The 18,380-nt window shown below is 43.9% G+C and overlaps 2 protein-coding genes and 1 pseudogene across 4 annotated transcripts in view; 2 read left to right on the top strand and 1 right to left on the bottom strand.

Moving 5' to 3' along the window:
* The window catches only part of LOC143989909 (uncharacterized), a 123,623-nt pseudogene extending 121,261 nt beyond the window's left edge, over positions 1–2,362 (top strand). The window contains exon 10 of the transcript XR_013277098.1: positions 779–2,362. The product of XR_013277098.1 is annotated as an uncharacterized LOC143989909 (transcript). The remainder of the gene's footprint in view (positions 1–778) is intronic.
* LOC143986879 (uncharacterized) overlaps positions 1–18,380 on the bottom strand; it is a 1,041,669-nt gene that overhangs the window by 392,370 nt on the left and 630,919 nt on the right. The window lies entirely within an intron of this gene.
* On the top strand, positions 4,046–16,264 carry LOC143989597 (uncharacterized). 2 transcript variants are annotated; one of them, XM_077489808.1, is made up of 8 exons: positions 4,046–4,351; positions 4,924–5,051; positions 5,131–5,255; positions 5,372–5,469; positions 5,559–5,780; positions 5,860–6,066; positions 6,190–6,331; positions 14,635–16,264. In XM_077489808.1, exons 3-8 carry the CDS (start codon positions 5,222–5,224, stop codon positions 15,879–15,881), a joined length of 1,950 nt encoding a protein of 649 aa, XP_077345934.1. In that variant the 5' UTR covers positions 4,046–4,351; positions 4,924–5,051; positions 5,131–5,221; the 3' UTR covers positions 15,882–16,264. The 2 variants fall into 2 exon arrangements, with proteins under 2 accessions (XP_077345934.1, XP_077345935.1); XM_077489809.1 differs by lacking the exon at positions 5,559–5,780 and having other exon boundaries at positions 4,048–4,351.

Consider the following 18,380-nt stretch of genomic DNA (forward strand, 5'->3'; position numbering starts at 1 on the left):
CGTCGGAAGTTCGTCCATCACTAGTCCTGACTTCTCTCTCCCCTCTACCCACTGCTATATATACACATAATATGTATTCTCTTTTGTTACACCCATTTCCTACCAGCTGGACATTTTATATCTGATGATGTGATTGGAGCACAGACTTTTACATGGTGATAATAATGTGATAACATCCTCAAACTTTGGAACCTTAAACAGAAAGTGATAATGAGGGAGGAATCAATAATCCAATGATGGGGGTCTTCAGGATCAGTCCAGTCTTCATCTTGGTTGTTCTCCCCCCATCCTCACTCTCTGACCTCTGGTGGGGCTCAGCCAGTCCTGGTTTAGGGGACTAATCTGCTTGTGTCTTTTTTTCTATTTTAGTAGTTTCCTCACTCTCTGACTAAGGTCCATGAATAAAGAAATGATCTGGTAGGAGATCAGAGGACCCATTTACTAGTTACCTTGAGGGGGGAATTGTAAGACCCTCAGAGACAAAGCTGCCTGATGTGGGCGGAGTCCTGGTTTAGGGGAACCAATCAGCTCATGTCTAGTAATAATCTTTGTATTTCTATTTTAGTAGATGGACGGGAGATGAGGAAAACCTCAGAGGATTGTCTCACTTTGTCTCCAGACTGTAAAGTAGAAGATGAGGACATCACACAGTATAGTCCAGGAGAAAACCCGACTACCTCAAATGTCCATCCGGCACCACACAGTGTAGATGGACCATCGTATTCCTCTTATCCTGAGGAACCTCAGACTGTGAGGGACGGTGCCGTCCTTCCAACAGAGAAGAGGTTTTCCTGTACTGAGTGTGGGAAGTGTTTCCATTTAAAATCCCGTCTTAATATTCATAAAAGATCTCACACAGGAGAGAAGCCGTATTCCTGTCCTGAGTGTGGGAAATGTTTTTCACAAAAGTCCAGTCTTCAAATACATCAGAGGTTTCACACGGGGGAGAAGCCGTATTCCTGTTCTGAGTGTGGAAAATGTTTTGTAAGGAAAACAGAACTTGTCACTCATCAGACGTCTCACGCTGGGGTGAAGCCATATTCCTGCTCTGAGTGCGGGAAATGTTTTCTAAGGAAAACTGAACTTGTCACTCATCAGACGTCTCACACTGGGGAAAAGCCTTATTCCTGTACTGAGTGTGGGACATGTTTCCATTCTAAATCCAATCTTAATGTGCATAGAAGAACTCACACAGATGAAAAGCCATATTCGTGTCCTGAGTGTGGGAAATGTTTCCGTATTAAATCTAGTCTTAATATACATAAAAGATGTCACACGGGGGAAAAACCGTACTCCTGTTCTGAGTGCGGGAAATGTTTTTCAGTGAAGTCCCATCTTTACATACATCAGAGATCTCACACGGGGGAGAAACCATATTCTTGTTCTGAGTGTGGCAAATGTTTTTCACAGAAGTCCAGTCTTGATACACATCAGAGATCTCACACGGGGGAAAAGCGGTTTTCCTGTCCTGAGTGCGGGAAATGTTTTTCAGTGAAGTTCAGTCTTTATAATCATCTGAGATCTCACACAGGGGAAAAGCCGTATTCCTGTCCTGAGTGCAGAAAATGTTTTGTACGCAAACCAGATCTTGTCAAACATCAGAGGTCTCACACGGGGGAAAAGCCATATTCATGTCCTGAATGTTTGAAATGTTTTTCAGGGAAGTCCCATCTTTACAGACATCAGAGATCTCACACGGGGGAGAAGCCACTTTCCTGTCCTGAGTGTGGGAAATGTTTTTCAGTGAAGTACAATCTTCACAGACACCAGAGATCTCACACGGGGGAAAAGCCGTATTCCTGTTCTGAGTGCGGGAAATGTTTTTCACAGAAGTCCGATCTTTACACACATCAGAGATCTCACACAGGGGAGAAGCCGTATTCCTGTGCTGAGTGCGGGAAATGTTTTTCAGTGAAGTACAATCTTTACACACATCAGAGAACTCACACGGGGGGGAAGCCACTTTCCTGTCCTGAATGACAGAATTGTTCCTCAGTGAAGTCCTGTCTTCCTGTACATCAGGGATCCCACACCACCCTCGAGGTGTATTAGTGCCTTGAGTGCGGGAAATGTCTTCTATATGAATGTTGCTGGACATCACAGCTCTCATGTGGGGAAGAAGCACACCTTGATATACACCTCAGATATACTCCATGGCTGATCTTCATCATGTAAGAAACAGTTGATAAGGAGATCAGAGATCACCAAAGACATGGATGACGCGTTGGCCATTGATGGCAGTAGAATAATAATACATTAGCTTTATTGAAGTACATTTTGAGGTGTAAGCTTTAACGAGAACTTAGAGGTCTGTTTTTTGTTTTTTTTAAATACTTGAATAAACATGACACACATTTGCCCAGCTTTGTTGAATATTGTCTGAATTTATTTCATGTAGTGATTTCCTACGATCATCTAGTGGTAATCGTGTGTCACTGCGGTACTACCGTATTACCACATTATGGACACTAGATGGAGCTACACACTGGGCCCTTGGAGCTCTACATAGTGGAATTGGTGCTCAGGGAGGCCTAGGACACTTTTGGCATCAACTGGGAAGAGTTGGGATTCTTTATTCATCCCCCACCTCTGAAAGCTGGACGGCGTGTGTGCATGTGCAGTGCAGCCGGGGGACATCAGAAATGAGGCGGTGCCTGTGTCCATGTTTGGAGGCACAGCAATGCATCAAGAGTATTCATGGAGAGTCTCTGAGTGATGTAAGCAGCTGCCAGCTTTCTTCCCCACAGACACAAATCCCAGACATACATAGTTACAGCCTGGAAGACTCCTGCTGATAGACACAATGACTGGTCACCAAAGGTATCGGGGAGCAACATGTACATACTCCTTCCTGATGGGGGCAGCGGTGGGCACTGACAGGCTGGGTGGGTGATCACCTGGGGTAACCAATACACAGTGTTCTTTCAGCTGACCAGGATCGCAGTATCAGCATCAGTCCCACTATATGAGTTGGTCTCCTTTTGGGGCTCTGGCTCGCTCACTTGTAGGGTATTTCTGATCTGCTTTTTTTTTGCAGATCCCTAGAGCCTTTGCATATCCTTTTTGTGAAATTTAAACTTGCAGCTTACCGAGTCCTCTTCCCAAGAGTCTTCGGGGCTTGGATCATTGTAGATGCCACAAGATCTTTAGTTTTTCAGATACATCCTCACCATATGGATGTCTAGTACATGGACTGGGCTAACTCCCAAGAAGTGTTCTCTCCGCTGCACAGATGCCCCAGGGAGAGGGAGTTTACTCAGAGAAAGGTGTATGTTTCCGCTAGAGCTGGCAATCTCTTATTTTAACCAGAAGTTATATGCAGAAATTATGATGCCCAGTCAGGATAACAGAACAACCACCCGGCCATCAATCTGCTATAGGCTGGACGGGAAGTGGTTAAATGTGGTGGCTGCATTCATTTTCTTTCTAAAGATTTTTTCTTTATTTTCATCAGGTATTTCTACTCAGTAACATACTTCCATGACTAGGATGGTAAAGCTCACTCTTTATAGTGTATCTAAGGAATAGGAAGACTACAGAAACCTCCCTCTGTCCTCGGTAGTCCTCATAAATACTTGTACAGAATATATCTGATATGTATGGAAGAGCCCTCGGCTCATCATAAATTTATGAAATACAAGTCAGAATTCTGGGAATAAAATCCTTGGTTTGCTTTATTTTTAATGTCAGAACTCTGAGTTTTAAACTCAGGATTCTGACTTTCAATCTCAGAATAATTCTGACTTTCAATCTCAGAATAATTCTGTCTTTAAAACTCATAATTCTGGTCGCTGGTTAGAACCCCAACCACGGCACTGCTTGCCTGGAATTTGCATGTTCTCCCTGTGCCTGCATGGGTTTCCTCTGGGTACACCGGTTTCCTCTCATTTATAAATTTAAAAAGCCAATATAAAGGAATAGTAGTGGTAAAAAAGCCCTTGTAGATTTAATTAACCTTTTTTTTGGGGGGGGGGGGGGTCTTTGGTGTTTTTATGCTGACATAGGTTTTTTTCCATTGATGGTTAATACATTTTGTAGTTAACTCAGTCTTCCCAGTTCTTTGTTTTTGAGTAAAATATTTCTATCCCCCTTGGTGGGAGTGGAGATGACCCATCTATAAGGATATACAGTACATACACACACACAGCACAAGGCCGTGTTCACATGACGAAATGTTTCTCAGGGCTGCAGTTCCTCTGAGCTCCACAAGGTAGTGATCTCACTTGCACCTAGACAGGAAGTCTCTATGGAAGATAGGAAGTGATGTCTGGTATAAATAGGATGTTCCGGGTGAGAGGCGAGTCGGGAGGGAAGTAGAGAGAAGACATTACGGGACGAAGCAGCAGAGGAGGTAATAAGATCGTATTTTCTATTTACACCCAGTAACCCCCCGTCATGTCCGTCCTCTTCCTCCATAGTCACTGTGATGTCTTTTATCTCCAGCAGATGATGATACACACATATATAGTGTGGAAACCTAGATTAACCCCTTCAGGGGCAGAACATTTCCCCACTTACGGGGCCGGAACATTCTCCTCATTTTGGAGATGTGTCACCTTTCCCACCAATCACCTTCCCACCTCATCAGTCTGTACTAATGAATTATACCACTTTTATTAGTGGCGGGGGATGGAGAATGTTATGATATTACACTGAACTCACAGCCTCTCCTTCCAATGTCCCTCTGTCTGCCACTTTTGTTTTTATTCAATGCTCTTAGGATGTGGGAGGACCTTTTTCATTATCACAAGCAAAACAGGATTGTTGGTCCTGCGTTGTGTGTAATGATGCCAGAATTCCTTTTACCTACTGTACGTAATGGGGATCCTGTGTGGGCAGATTATACCTCAGCCTGAAATGGGGCTGAATGGTGAGGTGAGGAGGATTCTGTGAATCTCAATTGATTTTACTATTGGTTTTCAGATCTAGAGTTTTCCTCCTGTGAAGTCTGGAGATCATATGACCATCACATTGCCTCCACCTAACTCCCTGATAGAATAGAGAAATACAAAGAAGATTCTAGAAGTCATCAGAGAGATGATGGAGGAGAGGTGAGGAGGATTCTGGGACATTATCCAGTAACAGACAAGGGATGTGTCTGGATGGTGACTGTATCATTGTGTGTGTCAGGTTCCTATAAGGTGTCAGGATGTCACTGTCTATTTCTCCATGGAGGAGTGGGAGTATTTAGAAGGACACAAAGGATCTCTACAAGGACGTCATGATGGACAATCAGCCGCCCCTCACATCACCGGGTAAGAGGAGACTTTATTGTAAAGGAGAGAGCAGTACGGAGGCTCCACCTAGATCCCCCATCATCTGATAAACACATAGAAACAATGTATTCAGTCAGTGTGTGTGTTTCCTACAGATGGATCCAGTAATGGGAACCCACCAGAGAGATGTCCCCGTCCTCTGTATTCCCGGGATTCCACACAGGAAGGTCACACCATCCCCCACCATCATCAGGTAGATGAGGAACAATCACTGATAGTATCATTAGGATCTGTACATTATCTGCATTGTTACCATTGATGTCATTTTTATTATATATTCAGAGTGGAAATCTGAGAGATTCCAAAATTGAAGTTAAAGAAGAGATAAAAAAGGAGGATGATGAGGATGGGGTGTTGGAGGAGTTTCTAAAAGAACAACATGATCTGTACCAGGACACCATGGTGGAGTCATCCAGCTACAGAAACCCACCAGAGAGATGTCCCCGTCCTCTGTATTCCTGGGATTCCACACAGGAAGATCACACCATCCCCCACCATCATCAGGTAGATGATTGACAATTATTGGTAGTTCTGATTTATACACAGCATGTTTGTTACAATGAATGTTTTATTATATATTCAGGGTGCAAATCTTAAAGATGATAATATTGATGTCAAAAAAGAGTTTAAAGAGGAGGATGAGGAGTATGGAGTGAAGGAGGAGTTTTTAGAAGGACACAAGGGTATGATGGAACCACCTAATACCAGGAACCCACCAGAGAGATGTCCCCGTCCTCTGTATTCCCGGGATTCCACACAGGAAGATCACACCATCCCCCACTGTTACAAGGTTGGTGGGACAGAGCATCTAGAACATGGACTTGTGGTGACACTATGTGAATTTTTTATGTGATGTCACAAGGTTAAAGCTTATGTCTTACAGATGTTATTTTTGATCATTCTCTTGGTTTAGGGTGACGATCTGATAGTTACAAAATTTGAGGTGAAATCAGAAGAAGAAGAGAGGTATGTGAGGGATGATCAGCAGTCTATGGAGGAGGATGGAATAACAGGGACAATTATAGAGGAGGACACTCCTACAGAGATCAGCACAGGTGGGTCATTAAAAGGTTACTAAACCCACAACAGTAAACTCAGTCTGTATATGCAGTGAAGCATGCTTGTTATACTCACTGTGGAAACTAAGGGGTTAATCAAATGCATTGTGTAAACAGGCTGTTTGATACTGTCTTCACTGATCCTCCTCTTCTTCCAAAGTTCCCAATCCATCTGCTGATAGCACAGGGCCTTGGTGGCACTATGCACATGCTCAGTTTGGTGTGTATTGCTGGAGATTTTTTGGGAGAGTGCATATGATCTGCACAGGGCCAATCAGCACTGTCCAGACATAAGGTCAGGAGTCATGCAGTCTCATAGGACAGTCAGAGGAGAATGAAAACTCCTTCTACAAGCTTTAACCAGTGCTCGACTGGACACTGATAGAAGTTACAAGACTGCTATATACTGCTGATGAGAAAATGTATTTAGTTTATATTTACTAAGATATTTGCATGTCTGTGTACTGTGGGAGGCCAGATATAGTGAATGCAGGGTCCTGGAGAGAGCAGATATAGTGAATGCAGGGTCCTGGGTTTTAGTAAAACATGCTGTAGGGGAAAGGATCCCTACTAAAGAAGGTATAATGCAGCCTCAAATGGTGATATAATCATAAAAAAGTTGCTTTATTAAAGAACTATATTAAAACTACAATATAGAAAAAAAGGTAACACATACATGTCATAAAACGCCTCCACCCATCACTAAAATAACAAAACCATGTGGATGCACTTCAATCAATGGATAGTGGTGTTTGGTGCACTTTAATTTGAGTACTCACTACACAGACACGCTCCGCTGATGCACTACAATATACTGTAGTAAAATTGCATTGACGCACTGAAATATATGGTGTTAAACGTGCACCAAGGCACTGAAATATATAGCTTCAAATGTGCATCAATGCACTGCAATAGTGGCTGTAGACATGCATCAACACACTGAAATATACTACATTAAGCATACACTGACATATACTGCGGTAAACATGCACTAATGCACTGTAATATACTGTGGTAAATTAGATAAGAGAAAAGGGTTTTTTGGGACTTTATATAAAGCAGGAACCAAATGGGTAACTGCCTCCATCCCTATTGTTGATTAAAAATGGGAGCAAGGGGCGGGACTTTGAAGCACACAGCAGCATAAATGAAGTCAAGTGACTGGGAACATAGTTTTATTATATCATCGTATATAATATAATGTTCTGGGCATACAACCTCTAAGAATACTATGGGCACTATGCTTCTCCATATACATGATCATTATAGACATAAAATACATGTTAATCCTCAATTCAAAAGACATTTGTAGGTAAACATCAATACAAGTTAGGAAAGAAAAATAAATTAACATAGTTGTTAAAAACTTAATTAAACCAAACAAAAATCTTCCAGGACGGCACACCTGAGAGATGAGGCTCTTCCCTACAGGAAACACAATCAATCGCCAGCTGTTTTAAGTCCCCACCCTTCCCCTTGATCCTCAGTTTTTGATTGTGCTTCTCCCTACACAGCGAAACTGTTTTTTTTTTTCCACATGACCCAAAGCCTGGAGCGTGTGGTCTCCCCCTGGGAGCCGGACCACAAGCTTAGGAAGCCTCTGGGTCTGGTAGGATATTCTTGTCCTTCCTGGGGGGTTCCCCTATCTTTTCCTCAGGGGGGGCAGCAGAAATTGGAAGAGCCCCCCTGAGAGCTGAAGGACCCTGGGTACAGTGGTGTACCCAGAACTTCAGGGGCCATTATCCTGTCTCTCCTCCTTACCTGTCCAGGTGGCTGTTCAGACGGGGGTGCTGGCCATCGGTTCTTCCCAGGGGGATCGTGTCCCTGACTCCTGGGCCCCCGGTAGCTTGCGTGGGCTGCCGGAGAGGGCGCAGCAACCAGCACCCAAGTCATTTTCAAACTTCGGGAAAATGGCGGCGGCATTCTTACCCAGGAGGGAAGGCTGAGAGTTAGCAGGAGCAGGCGCCCACATCCTCCTTTCGCTAGAGCAAGGAGGCACCAGTTCACTACAGTGGATGTCTGCCTTAACCACCTAAGTTGGGAATGAGGAACGGAAGGCAGTGCCCCCCATGTGTGTATATACTGACCGGTACAGTGCAGGACACAGCCTAACCTTGCACCTCCCTATGGGGACAGCAGTTGGGGGGGGCACTTTGGCGGCTATCCTCTTTGCGTGTGGACCATAAGGATGGAAAAGCAAGCCCGCTGGCTGTGGCAAAAGGGGGAGACGACAACGGTGAGTACTTTCCTTTGCCTTGGGAATTTAGCTGCAAAATCCCCAATTCCAGCCAGAGGGTTTCTGGGCACTTGAGATAATCCCCCCTGGGGTCTGGATTCAAATAGCCCAGAAGCTTCTGCTAAAAACACCAGCCGCAGCTCCTCTTACATCAGAGACGCTGTATGGTGGACAGGTGGTGCAGAGGAACGAGTGTGCCTAAACCACCTCAGATGAGAAAGAGGTAGGTAGGCCATTGCTCCCCTTCCCCGTGTATATACTGACTAGTGCAGAACCTTGGGTCGGGATACAAATAGCCCAGACGCCACTGCTAAAACCACCAGCCACAGCTCCCTCTTACAGCAGAGACACTGTGGTTATCGCAACAGTGGGTTGCCAGCCTCTCCCTACATGCCCAGTTGTGGTACGTTAGTAAGGATGAATATAGCGTACAGAAGGGACCTGGTAGATACAAAGTTACTTACAGGCCAGGTATACCACTGAACAAGTTATTAATTGGGCAGTGGTTGGTGGATTCAGAAGCTCCCCTGGTCAGCAGGTGCACTAGGTTACCGGCCCTATTAGCCCAGCTTCTAGAAATCTGAAGTTGCTTCAAGATGCCTAAAAGCTGACCTAACATTCAAGGATGGGCAGGGACCAAGCTTCTGTGTGGCACAGTAGGGGTTCCCTTGTGACAGATCCTCCTTTTGGGGGTTGCTTGCTATAGGTAACTTTCATAAGCTCCAACCTCCCACTCCACCTTTACACTGTGGTTATCTTATAGTGTAGGAGGTAAGAAAAACCTTTTTGTTGGTTTGGGCTACAATCCACTCAGTGGCAGATCTAAAGGCGATTCACCATAGATCACTTCCTATATCCTTTTAATTGAGGATTTTCTGTGCAAACCTGTGCAAGAGCTACATAATTGCTTGTTTGAAGCCTGCAAGTAGCTATTTACCCCCAGGCTAAATTGGTAACCACCTCTTCTAGAGGCTGTCTTAAATTGGTCTCTAGGGCTGGGCTCATTGAGATTTTAGTTGCTAATCAGCCCCACCTTGGTATGGGCTGGCTAGCGTTTGCTCAGTCTATGGAGGTAAGGTAGGACAACAACTACTATAGTAGGGTGTCCAACCATTTTAGAATTTGTTCCTTCACTGGTGGTGAAGGTTTAGTATCTACAGCCCAGGCTATGACTATGAAATAAATTGCCTGTTGGTTATTTCATAAAGGGATAGACCATGACTCCTCATTGGCTGCACACCAGTAGACCTCAGTAGTGAAGGTTTGTCTTTGCTGGGATGTTTTTGTGGCACAGCAAAAATACACATTGAGATTTGTGACATCTCTGCTCTTAAGGGCTATATTGCTGTACATCAGAAATGTACTGCACTTAAGCTTGTTTGCTGTCCTTTTATATCCTAAAGGTACTATTTTGTTTGGCTACAGATCAGAAATATACAACAGTGAAGGTGGTTTGTACTTTCTGGTTGTGTGCTGCACAGCAGAAATGCACATCATTGAGTCTGGTGACATCTCTGCTCATAATGGTTCTATTGCTGCACATCAGACATGCACAAGATTGAGGTCTGTCTGTGGCTGCATAGCAGAAATACAAATTGAACCTGGGCTAGGGGTAGTACATACACTGCCTTTGGTAATCGGTGCAGCCCTGCAAAGTGGCGTTGTGCTGATTCAGACAGTTCTATTAACGGCAATGGCTGCCGAGTTTAAGCATGCGATTTGACATGTTGAGTCGCATTACAAATCATTTCAATATGGATGTACTATCTCTATTCAGAGTGTTTTATTATTGCACATCAGACATATACAGGATTAAGGTCTCTGGGGTTTTGTGTCCTGTATTACTGCCTTACCAGAAAGTCAGCAGTGAGAATTGATGGTTCGAATTTGTTGGGCTACATAGCAGAAATACAAATTGAACCCCTGCCAGGTGTAGTACATATACTGCCTTTGATAATCCGTGTAGCACCACGAAGTTGTGTCGTGCCGATTTTAGCCATGCGATTTGACATGTTGAGTCGCAAGGCCAAATCGCTTCAATATGGATGTGCTATCTCTATTCAGAATTGTTATATTGTTGCACATCAGACATATACAAGATTGAAGGTTGTCTGTCCTTTATGTCTTGCATATACTGCCTTATTGGCTGCATATCAGAAAGGACACAGCAGTAAAGGTTGCTTGTCTTTTTCTGATTTTGTTTTTGCTGCTCAGCTGAGACACATTGAGGATGGTGGCATCTGTGCTCCAGTATTGGTATATTGCTACACATCAGACATACACAAAGATTGAATGTTTGTGTCCTGTATGTCCTATATTTACTGCCTTATCGTTTGTATATCTGGCACAGCAGTGAGCAGTGTTTCTCATTGATGTACCTTTCTGCATCTTAGGGATACACAGCAGGGGGTTGTTGGCTGCATTCCTCCAGGGAGTCACAGCATTGGGGACCCCTCACTTGTTCGACCTAAAAATTGCTATTTTTTTTTCCTGCGACCTGTGTAATCTTGAGGTCTGTAGATCCAGGAATCGGGGACTGCTGGAGTTGCACAGACACGAATGGTACCCTTTGGAAGCCCTAGCGTGTGACTTCTCTTGCATCTTGCAGTCCCAAGTCGCAGGTTGGGTCGCACAGGTGTGGGAACCCTAAACTTATCTGTCCCTTCTGATTGAGGTTTTGCTACACAGCAGGAATACTCATCATGGCGTTATTGTTTTATTTTGCAGCAGACCAGAAAGATTGCAGCTGTAAAGGCTGTCTGTCTTTTTCCTCAGTGTCTGCTTTTATGTTGTTGCACAGCAGAAATACTCAAGATTGAAGCTTGTTGGTGCTTTTTGTTTCATATTGCCTTGCCTTACTGCTCTTCAGAAAAACACAACACTGCAGGTTGCTTGTGTCCTTTCTCAGTGTTGGTTCTATCTGAACTACACTACAGAAGTGCATGACAGAAAGGATTGTCTTGTGTTCCATATTTTACCCTGTGGCATAGCAGAAATGCACAACACAGGAGTTGGTGTTCATATTGATCTTATAACTGTATTTGGTGGTTTGTCAGAAATACGCAACATAGAAGTTTGGGTCTTTCTGTCTTTATATTTATAGCCTTGGTTTGCTGTACATCAGTAAAACACAACAGTAAAGGGGGTTCCTGTCAGCAAAGCAAAATGTCTTTTAAATTGAAGATTAACATGTATTTTATGTCTATAATGATGATGTATATGGAGAGGCATAGTGCCCATAGTGTTCTAAGCCCTTGTACACACGGTCGGACATTCAGACCACAAAATCTTTTTCCAATGGACTTTGTCCGAAACTGGTGTTGCATACACACGGTCGGACAAAGTTGTCGGAAAATCTGATCGTTCAGAATGGGATGACGTTCGTTCATTTTGGCGGGACTATGTTCGGGCTAGTAGCCAATAGCTTTGGTCTCGTAATTTGATCTGAGCATGCGTGGCACTTTGTCCGATTGGAATTGTCTACAAACGATCGGACAAAGTCCGATCGGATCATGTTGTCGGAAAATGTTATATCCAGCTCTCAAAGTTTGTTGGTCGGACATTCCGATGGAAAAAGTCCGATGGAGCCCACACACGGTCGGATTATCTGACAACACGGTCCGATCGGATGTTTTCCGTCTGAATTTCCGGCTTAGAGGTTGTATGCCCAGAACATTATATTATATACGATGATATAATAAAACTATGTTCCCAGTCACTTGACTTCATTTATGCTGCTGTGTGCTTCATACAATGTCGCACCCCATGCTCCCATACTGTGGTAAATGTGCAATAACACACTGCAATATACTGCAGTAAATGTGCACCAGCGCACTGAAATATACTGCAGGAAACCTGCCCTGACAAAATAAAATGACACTAAAGTAAAAATGAATGGTCACTACACTCATCTATTGATGCAGAGTGTGTTCAACTCGTTGTTGGAAATAATAATAATAAATCAGTGTGGATGTAAGCTGCCTTATTCCATGGATAATGACCATGTCAGTATAGTCCTCCACCGCACAATAGGATCTTCAGTGTGTGCACATCGCACACCATCCACACATGTATGACGCTAGTGAGACCGATCTAAGAGCAATCTGTGGCCAACAGAGCCGTGTATGGCCACAGGCAGTAGTTCTATAGTAGCTGATCTCCTCTGACATGTGGGATCTTGCCCGACCAACATTCAGAGCAGAACATGTACAAATATATAAGGGGTCCATATTGTGAACTTGGTGTCGGGTTATTCATTTTACAGTCAACAAAGCGGACAAGAGGGCACTCTTTACGTCTAGAGGAAAAGAGATTCAACCTCCAAATACGGAAAGGTTTCTTCACAGTAAGAGCTGTGAAAATATGGAATAGACTCCCTGCAGAGGTGGTTCTTGCCAGCTCAGTAGATTGCTGTAAGAAAAGCCTGGATTATTTCCTAAGTTGTACATAATATAACTGGGTACTGACATGTTATAGGTAAAGTTGATCCAGGGAAATTCGGATTGCCTCTCGGGGGATCAGGAAGGAATTTTTTTTCCCCTGCTTTAGCAAATTGGATCATGCTCTGCTGGGGTTTTTTGCCTTCTTCTGGATCAACTGTGGGTATAGAATTGGGTATATGGGATTGTATGATATTACTATGAAAGTTCAGCAGTAGAGATAAAGAGCCCCGAGTTACAATGTACTCCAGGGGAAGTACAAACTCACTGTTAGCCAGATGTTCAACACTAGACTGCTCGCTATAGGATGAGGTTGTAGGTTGTGAGGCAGAGGCCAGCTGAAAGCAGTTTCATGATTGGAGTAATGGATCTGTCTTCCTAGTTGTCCCTCGTTGCTGTGTCAGCCGTGCAAGCCTGCACATGTGCAGTGATGACCGCCATGGTGTTTAGCCCGTCAGCGAATTTTGATAGCTATAACTGCGGTTCCATCATGAGTGGGACTCTGTAGTGCGGGAACAGTCAGTCAATGCGTTTCGACTGCTTCCTATGACTGCTTCGTCAGGACCCACTAAAATAAGAGCATTTCCATGTTCTGTGTGAGACCAGATATAGTGAATGCAGGGTCTTGGATTTAGTATCACTTTAACACTAAATACATTCCTCCACCCATAATGCAATGCTCACTTATTGGTCCAGCGTAAACACTTGGCCATATCAGCATGTAAGACACAATTTATGTATCTAAACTGGATTTATGTTGATTCTGGGATTCAGCTGTCAACAGAATGTTTGTCGTCTTTATAGGTGTTGCTCTACCTAGACAGCTGGAGTTTATGTCTTGGGTCTTCTGCCCCATTCCCGGATCTAGTAAGATCTCTGACAGAGTAATTCTCCTGGGGTTACTTGCTCTGTTGTCTGCTGGCTGTGCCGGGTGGAGGGATATGTCTGCATAGTCTCAGACCCAAGTCACTGAGTGCAGTCTCAGGACATGGGAGGCAGCGGTGTGGGACCTCTGCAACTTGTCTCATGTAAACATTTAGGTTACACTGATTACTGGAGATGAATATTATGAAATCTGACCCTTACACTGTATAATTTATATTGTACATTACATACTCCTAAACCCCTGCATTATATATTGTATGTTATACATTACATACTCCTGACCCCTGCACTGTGTGTGTGTATATATATATATTATATTGTGCATTACATCATTCTGATACTATATAGTCCTATCTGTTTTATCTTATACAATATGTTGTACATTACTTCTGTCCTGACTTCTGCTCTACCCACTGCTATATATACACATAATATGTATTTGTTACACCCATTTCCTACCAGCTGGTCATTTTATATCTGATGATTTGATTGGAGCACAGACTTTTACATGGTGATAATAATGTGATAACATCCTCAAACTTTTGGAACCTTTAAACAGAAAGTGATAATGAGGGAGGAGTCAATAACCCAATGATGGGGGTCTTCAGGATCAGTCCAGTCTTCATCTTGGTTGTTCTCCCCCCATCCTCACTCTCTGACCTCTGGTGGGGCTCAGCCAGTCCTGGTTTAGGGAACTAATCAGCTCATGTCTAGTAATAATCTTTGTATTTCTATTTTAGTAGATGGACGGGAGATGAGGAAAACCTCAGAGGATTGTCTCACTTTGTCTCCAGACTGTAAAGTAGAAGATGAGGACATCACACAGTATAGTCCAGGAGAAAACCCGACTACCTCAAATGTCCATCCGGCACCACACAGTGTAGATGGACCATCGTATTCCTCTTATCCTGAGGAACCTCAGACTGTGAGGGACGGGGCCGTCCTTCCAACAGAGAAGAAGTTTTCCTGTACTGAGTGTGGGAAGTGTTTCCACTTAAAATCCCGTCTTAATATTCATAAAAGATCTCACACAGGAGAGAAGCCGTATTCCTGTCCTGAGTGTGGGAAATGTTTTTCAGAAAAGTCCAGTCTTCAAATACATCAGAGGTTTCACACGGGGGAGAAGCCGTATTCATGCCCTGAGTGTGGGAAATGTTTCCATTCTAAATCCAATCTTAATATACATAAAAGATCTCACACGGGGGAAAAACCGTACTCCTGTTCTGAGTGCGGGAAATGTTTTTCAGTGAAGTCCCATCTTTACTCACATCAGAGATCTCACACGGGGGAGAAACCATATTCTTGTTCTGAGTGTGGGAAATGTTTTTCACAGAAGTCCAGTCTTTACACACACCAGAGCTCTCACACAGGGGAAAAGCGGTTTTCCTGTCCTGAGTGCGGGAAATGTTTTTCAGTGAAGCCCGGTCTTTATAATCATCTGAGATCTCACACAGCGCAAAAGCTGTATTCCTGTCCTGAGTGCGGCAAATGTTTTGTACGCAAACCAGATCTTGTCAAACATCAGAGGTCTCACACGGGGGAAAAGCCATATTCATGTCCTGAGTGTTTGAAATGTTTTTCAGGGAAGTCCAGTCTTAACAGACATCAGAGATCTCACACAGGGGAGAAGCCGTATTCTTGTCCTGAGTGCGGGAAATGTTTTTCAGTGAAGTACAATCTTTACACACATCAGAGAACTCACACAGGGGAGAAGCCGTATTCCTGTCCTGAGTGTGGGAAATGTTTTTCACAGAAATCCGATCTTTACACACATCAGAGATCTCACACCGGGGAGAAGCCGTATTCCTGTGCTGAGTGCGGGAAATGTTTTTCAGTGAAGTACAATCTTTACACACATCAGAGAACTCACACGGGGGAGAAGCCGTATTCCTGTCCTGAGTGTGGGAAATGTTTTTCACAGAAGTCCGATCTTTACACACATCAGAGATCTCACGTGGGGGAGAAGCCACTTTCCTGTCCTGAGTGAGGGAATTGTTCCTCACTGAAGTCCTGTCTTCCTGTACATCAGGGATCCCACACAACCCTCGAGGTGTATTAGTGCCTTGAGTGCGGGAAATGTCTTCTATATGAATGTTGCTGGACATCACAGCTCTCATGTGGGGAAGAAGCACACCCTGATATACACCTCAGATATACTCCATGGCTGATCTTCATCATGTAAGAAACAGTTCATAAGGAGATCAGAGATCACCAAAGACATGGATGACGTGTTGGCCATTGATGGCAGTAGAATAATAATACATTAGCTTTATTGAAGTACATTTTGAGGTGTAAGCTTTAACGAGAACTTAGAGGTCTGTTTTTTTTTTTTTTTAATACTTGAATAAACATGACACACATTTGCCCAGCTTTGTTGAATATTGTCTGAATTTATTTCATGTAGTGATTTCCTACGATCATCTAGTGGTAATCGTGTGTCACTGCGGTACTGCCATATTACCACATTATGGACACTAGATGGAGCTACACACTGGGCCCTCGGAGCTTTACATAGTGGAATTGGTGCTCAGGGAGGCCTAGGACACTTTTGGCATCGACTGGGAAGAGTTGGGATTCTTTCTTCATCCCCCACCTCTGAAAGACCCCATGAAATGCAGCCTTACTGTGCCCCATCAAACGCAGCCACACTGTGCCCCATCAAACGCAGCCTCACTGTACCCCATCATATGCCACAGCGCCTAGAGGCGATTCAGTTCGCATTGTGCGCTATACAAGTATTTCATTCATTCATTCACAGCTGGAAGGTGTGTGTGCCTGTGCAGTGCAGCCGGGGGACTTCAGAAATGAGGCGGTACCTGTGTCCATGTTTGGTGGCACAGCAATGCATCAAGAGTATTTATGAAGAGTCTCTGAGTGATGTAAGCAGCTGCCAGCTTTCTTCCCCACAGACACAAATCCCAGACATACATAGTTACAGCCTGGAAGACTCCCGCTGATAGACACAATGACTGGTCACCAAAGGTATCGGGGAGCAACATGTACACACTCCTTCCTGATGGGGGCAGCGGTGGGCACTGACAGGCTGGGTGGGTGATCACCTGGGGTAACCAATGCACAGTGTTCTTTCAGCTGACCAGGATCGCTGTATCAGCATCAGTCCCACTATATGAGTTGGCGCGCCTTATGTTTCCTAAAAGGCAGAGAGTTGAGGTCAATGTCTCCTTTTGGGGCTCTGGCTCGCTCACTTGTAGGGTATTTCTGATCTGTTTTTTTTGCAGATCCCTAGAGCCTTTGCATATCCTTTTTGTGAAATTTAAACTTGCAGCTTAGCGAGTCCTCTTCCCAAGAGTCTTTGGGGCTTGGATCATTGTAGATGCCACAAGATCTTTAGTTTTTCAGATACATCCTCACCATATGGATGTCTAGTACATGGACTGGGCTAACTCCCAAGAAGTGTTCTCTCTGCTGCACAGATGCCCCAGGGAGAGGGAGTTTACTCAGAGAAAAGTGTATGTTTCCGTTAGAGCTGGAAATCTCTTATTTTAACCAGAAGTTATCAGGAAGAGGGGGTGCTCTGGCTTATTTGGGGAGCCGCACAAGCTCTAATTTCCCACAGTCTGCTGCTCCTTGTGTTTCAACAAGATGTTTTTTTTTTTTGCTGCTCCTCAAGCTTTGGGCTTTCCACCTCTGTCCCCAGTTCTATTAGGAGTTCTGGGAATTAGGGATGAGCCGAACACCCCCCAGTTTGGTTCGCATCCAGAACATGAGAACAGGCAAAAAATTTGTGCGAACACCATTAAAGTCTATGAGACACGAACATAAATAATCAAAAGTGCTAATTGTAAAGGCTTATAGTTTCATAGTTAGTAAGGTTGAATAAAGACACCAGTCCATCCAGTTCAACCTGAGTGTCTACAACTGTCCCAATGCCTGTACATTACACACTCACATTGGTCCCTACCCTCAAGGAGCCCACAATCCAAGGTCCCCATTCATATACTAGGGCCAATTTTGGACAGAAGCCAATTAACCTATCTGCATGTCTTTGGTTTGTGGGAGGAAACCGGAGTACCCGGTGGAAACCCACGCAGGCACAGGGAGAACATGCAAACTCCAGGCAGAGAGTTGTGGTTGGGATTCGAACCAGCAACCCTTCTTACAGCTAGGCGAGAGTGCTAAACACTACACCACTGTGCTGCTTATATGCATGGTATTGTCATAAAAAATGTTTCGGGACCCGGGTCCTGGCCCAGGGGCCATGTATCAATGCAAAAAAAAGTTTTAAAAACATCAGTTTTTTCAGAAGCAGTGATTTTAATAATGCTTAAAGTGAAACAATAAAAGTGTACTATTCCTTTAAATATTGTACCTGGGGGGTGTCTATAGTGTGCCTGTAAAGGGGCGCATGTTTCCCGTGTTTAGAACAGTCTGATAGCAAAATTACATTTCTAAAAGGAAAAAAAAGTCATTTAAAACTATTTGCGGCTATAATGACTCCGACAATACACATGAAAGTTCATTGTTA

Source organism: Lithobates pipiens, unplaced genomic scaffold (assembly GCF_037356315.1).
Source record: "Lithobates pipiens isolate NorthernLeopardFrog02 unplaced genomic scaffold, aLitPip1_a1.2 Scaffold_18, whole genome shotgun sequence".
Taxonomy (NCBI): domain Eukaryota; kingdom Metazoa; phylum Chordata; class Amphibia; order Anura; family Ranidae; genus Lithobates; species Lithobates pipiens.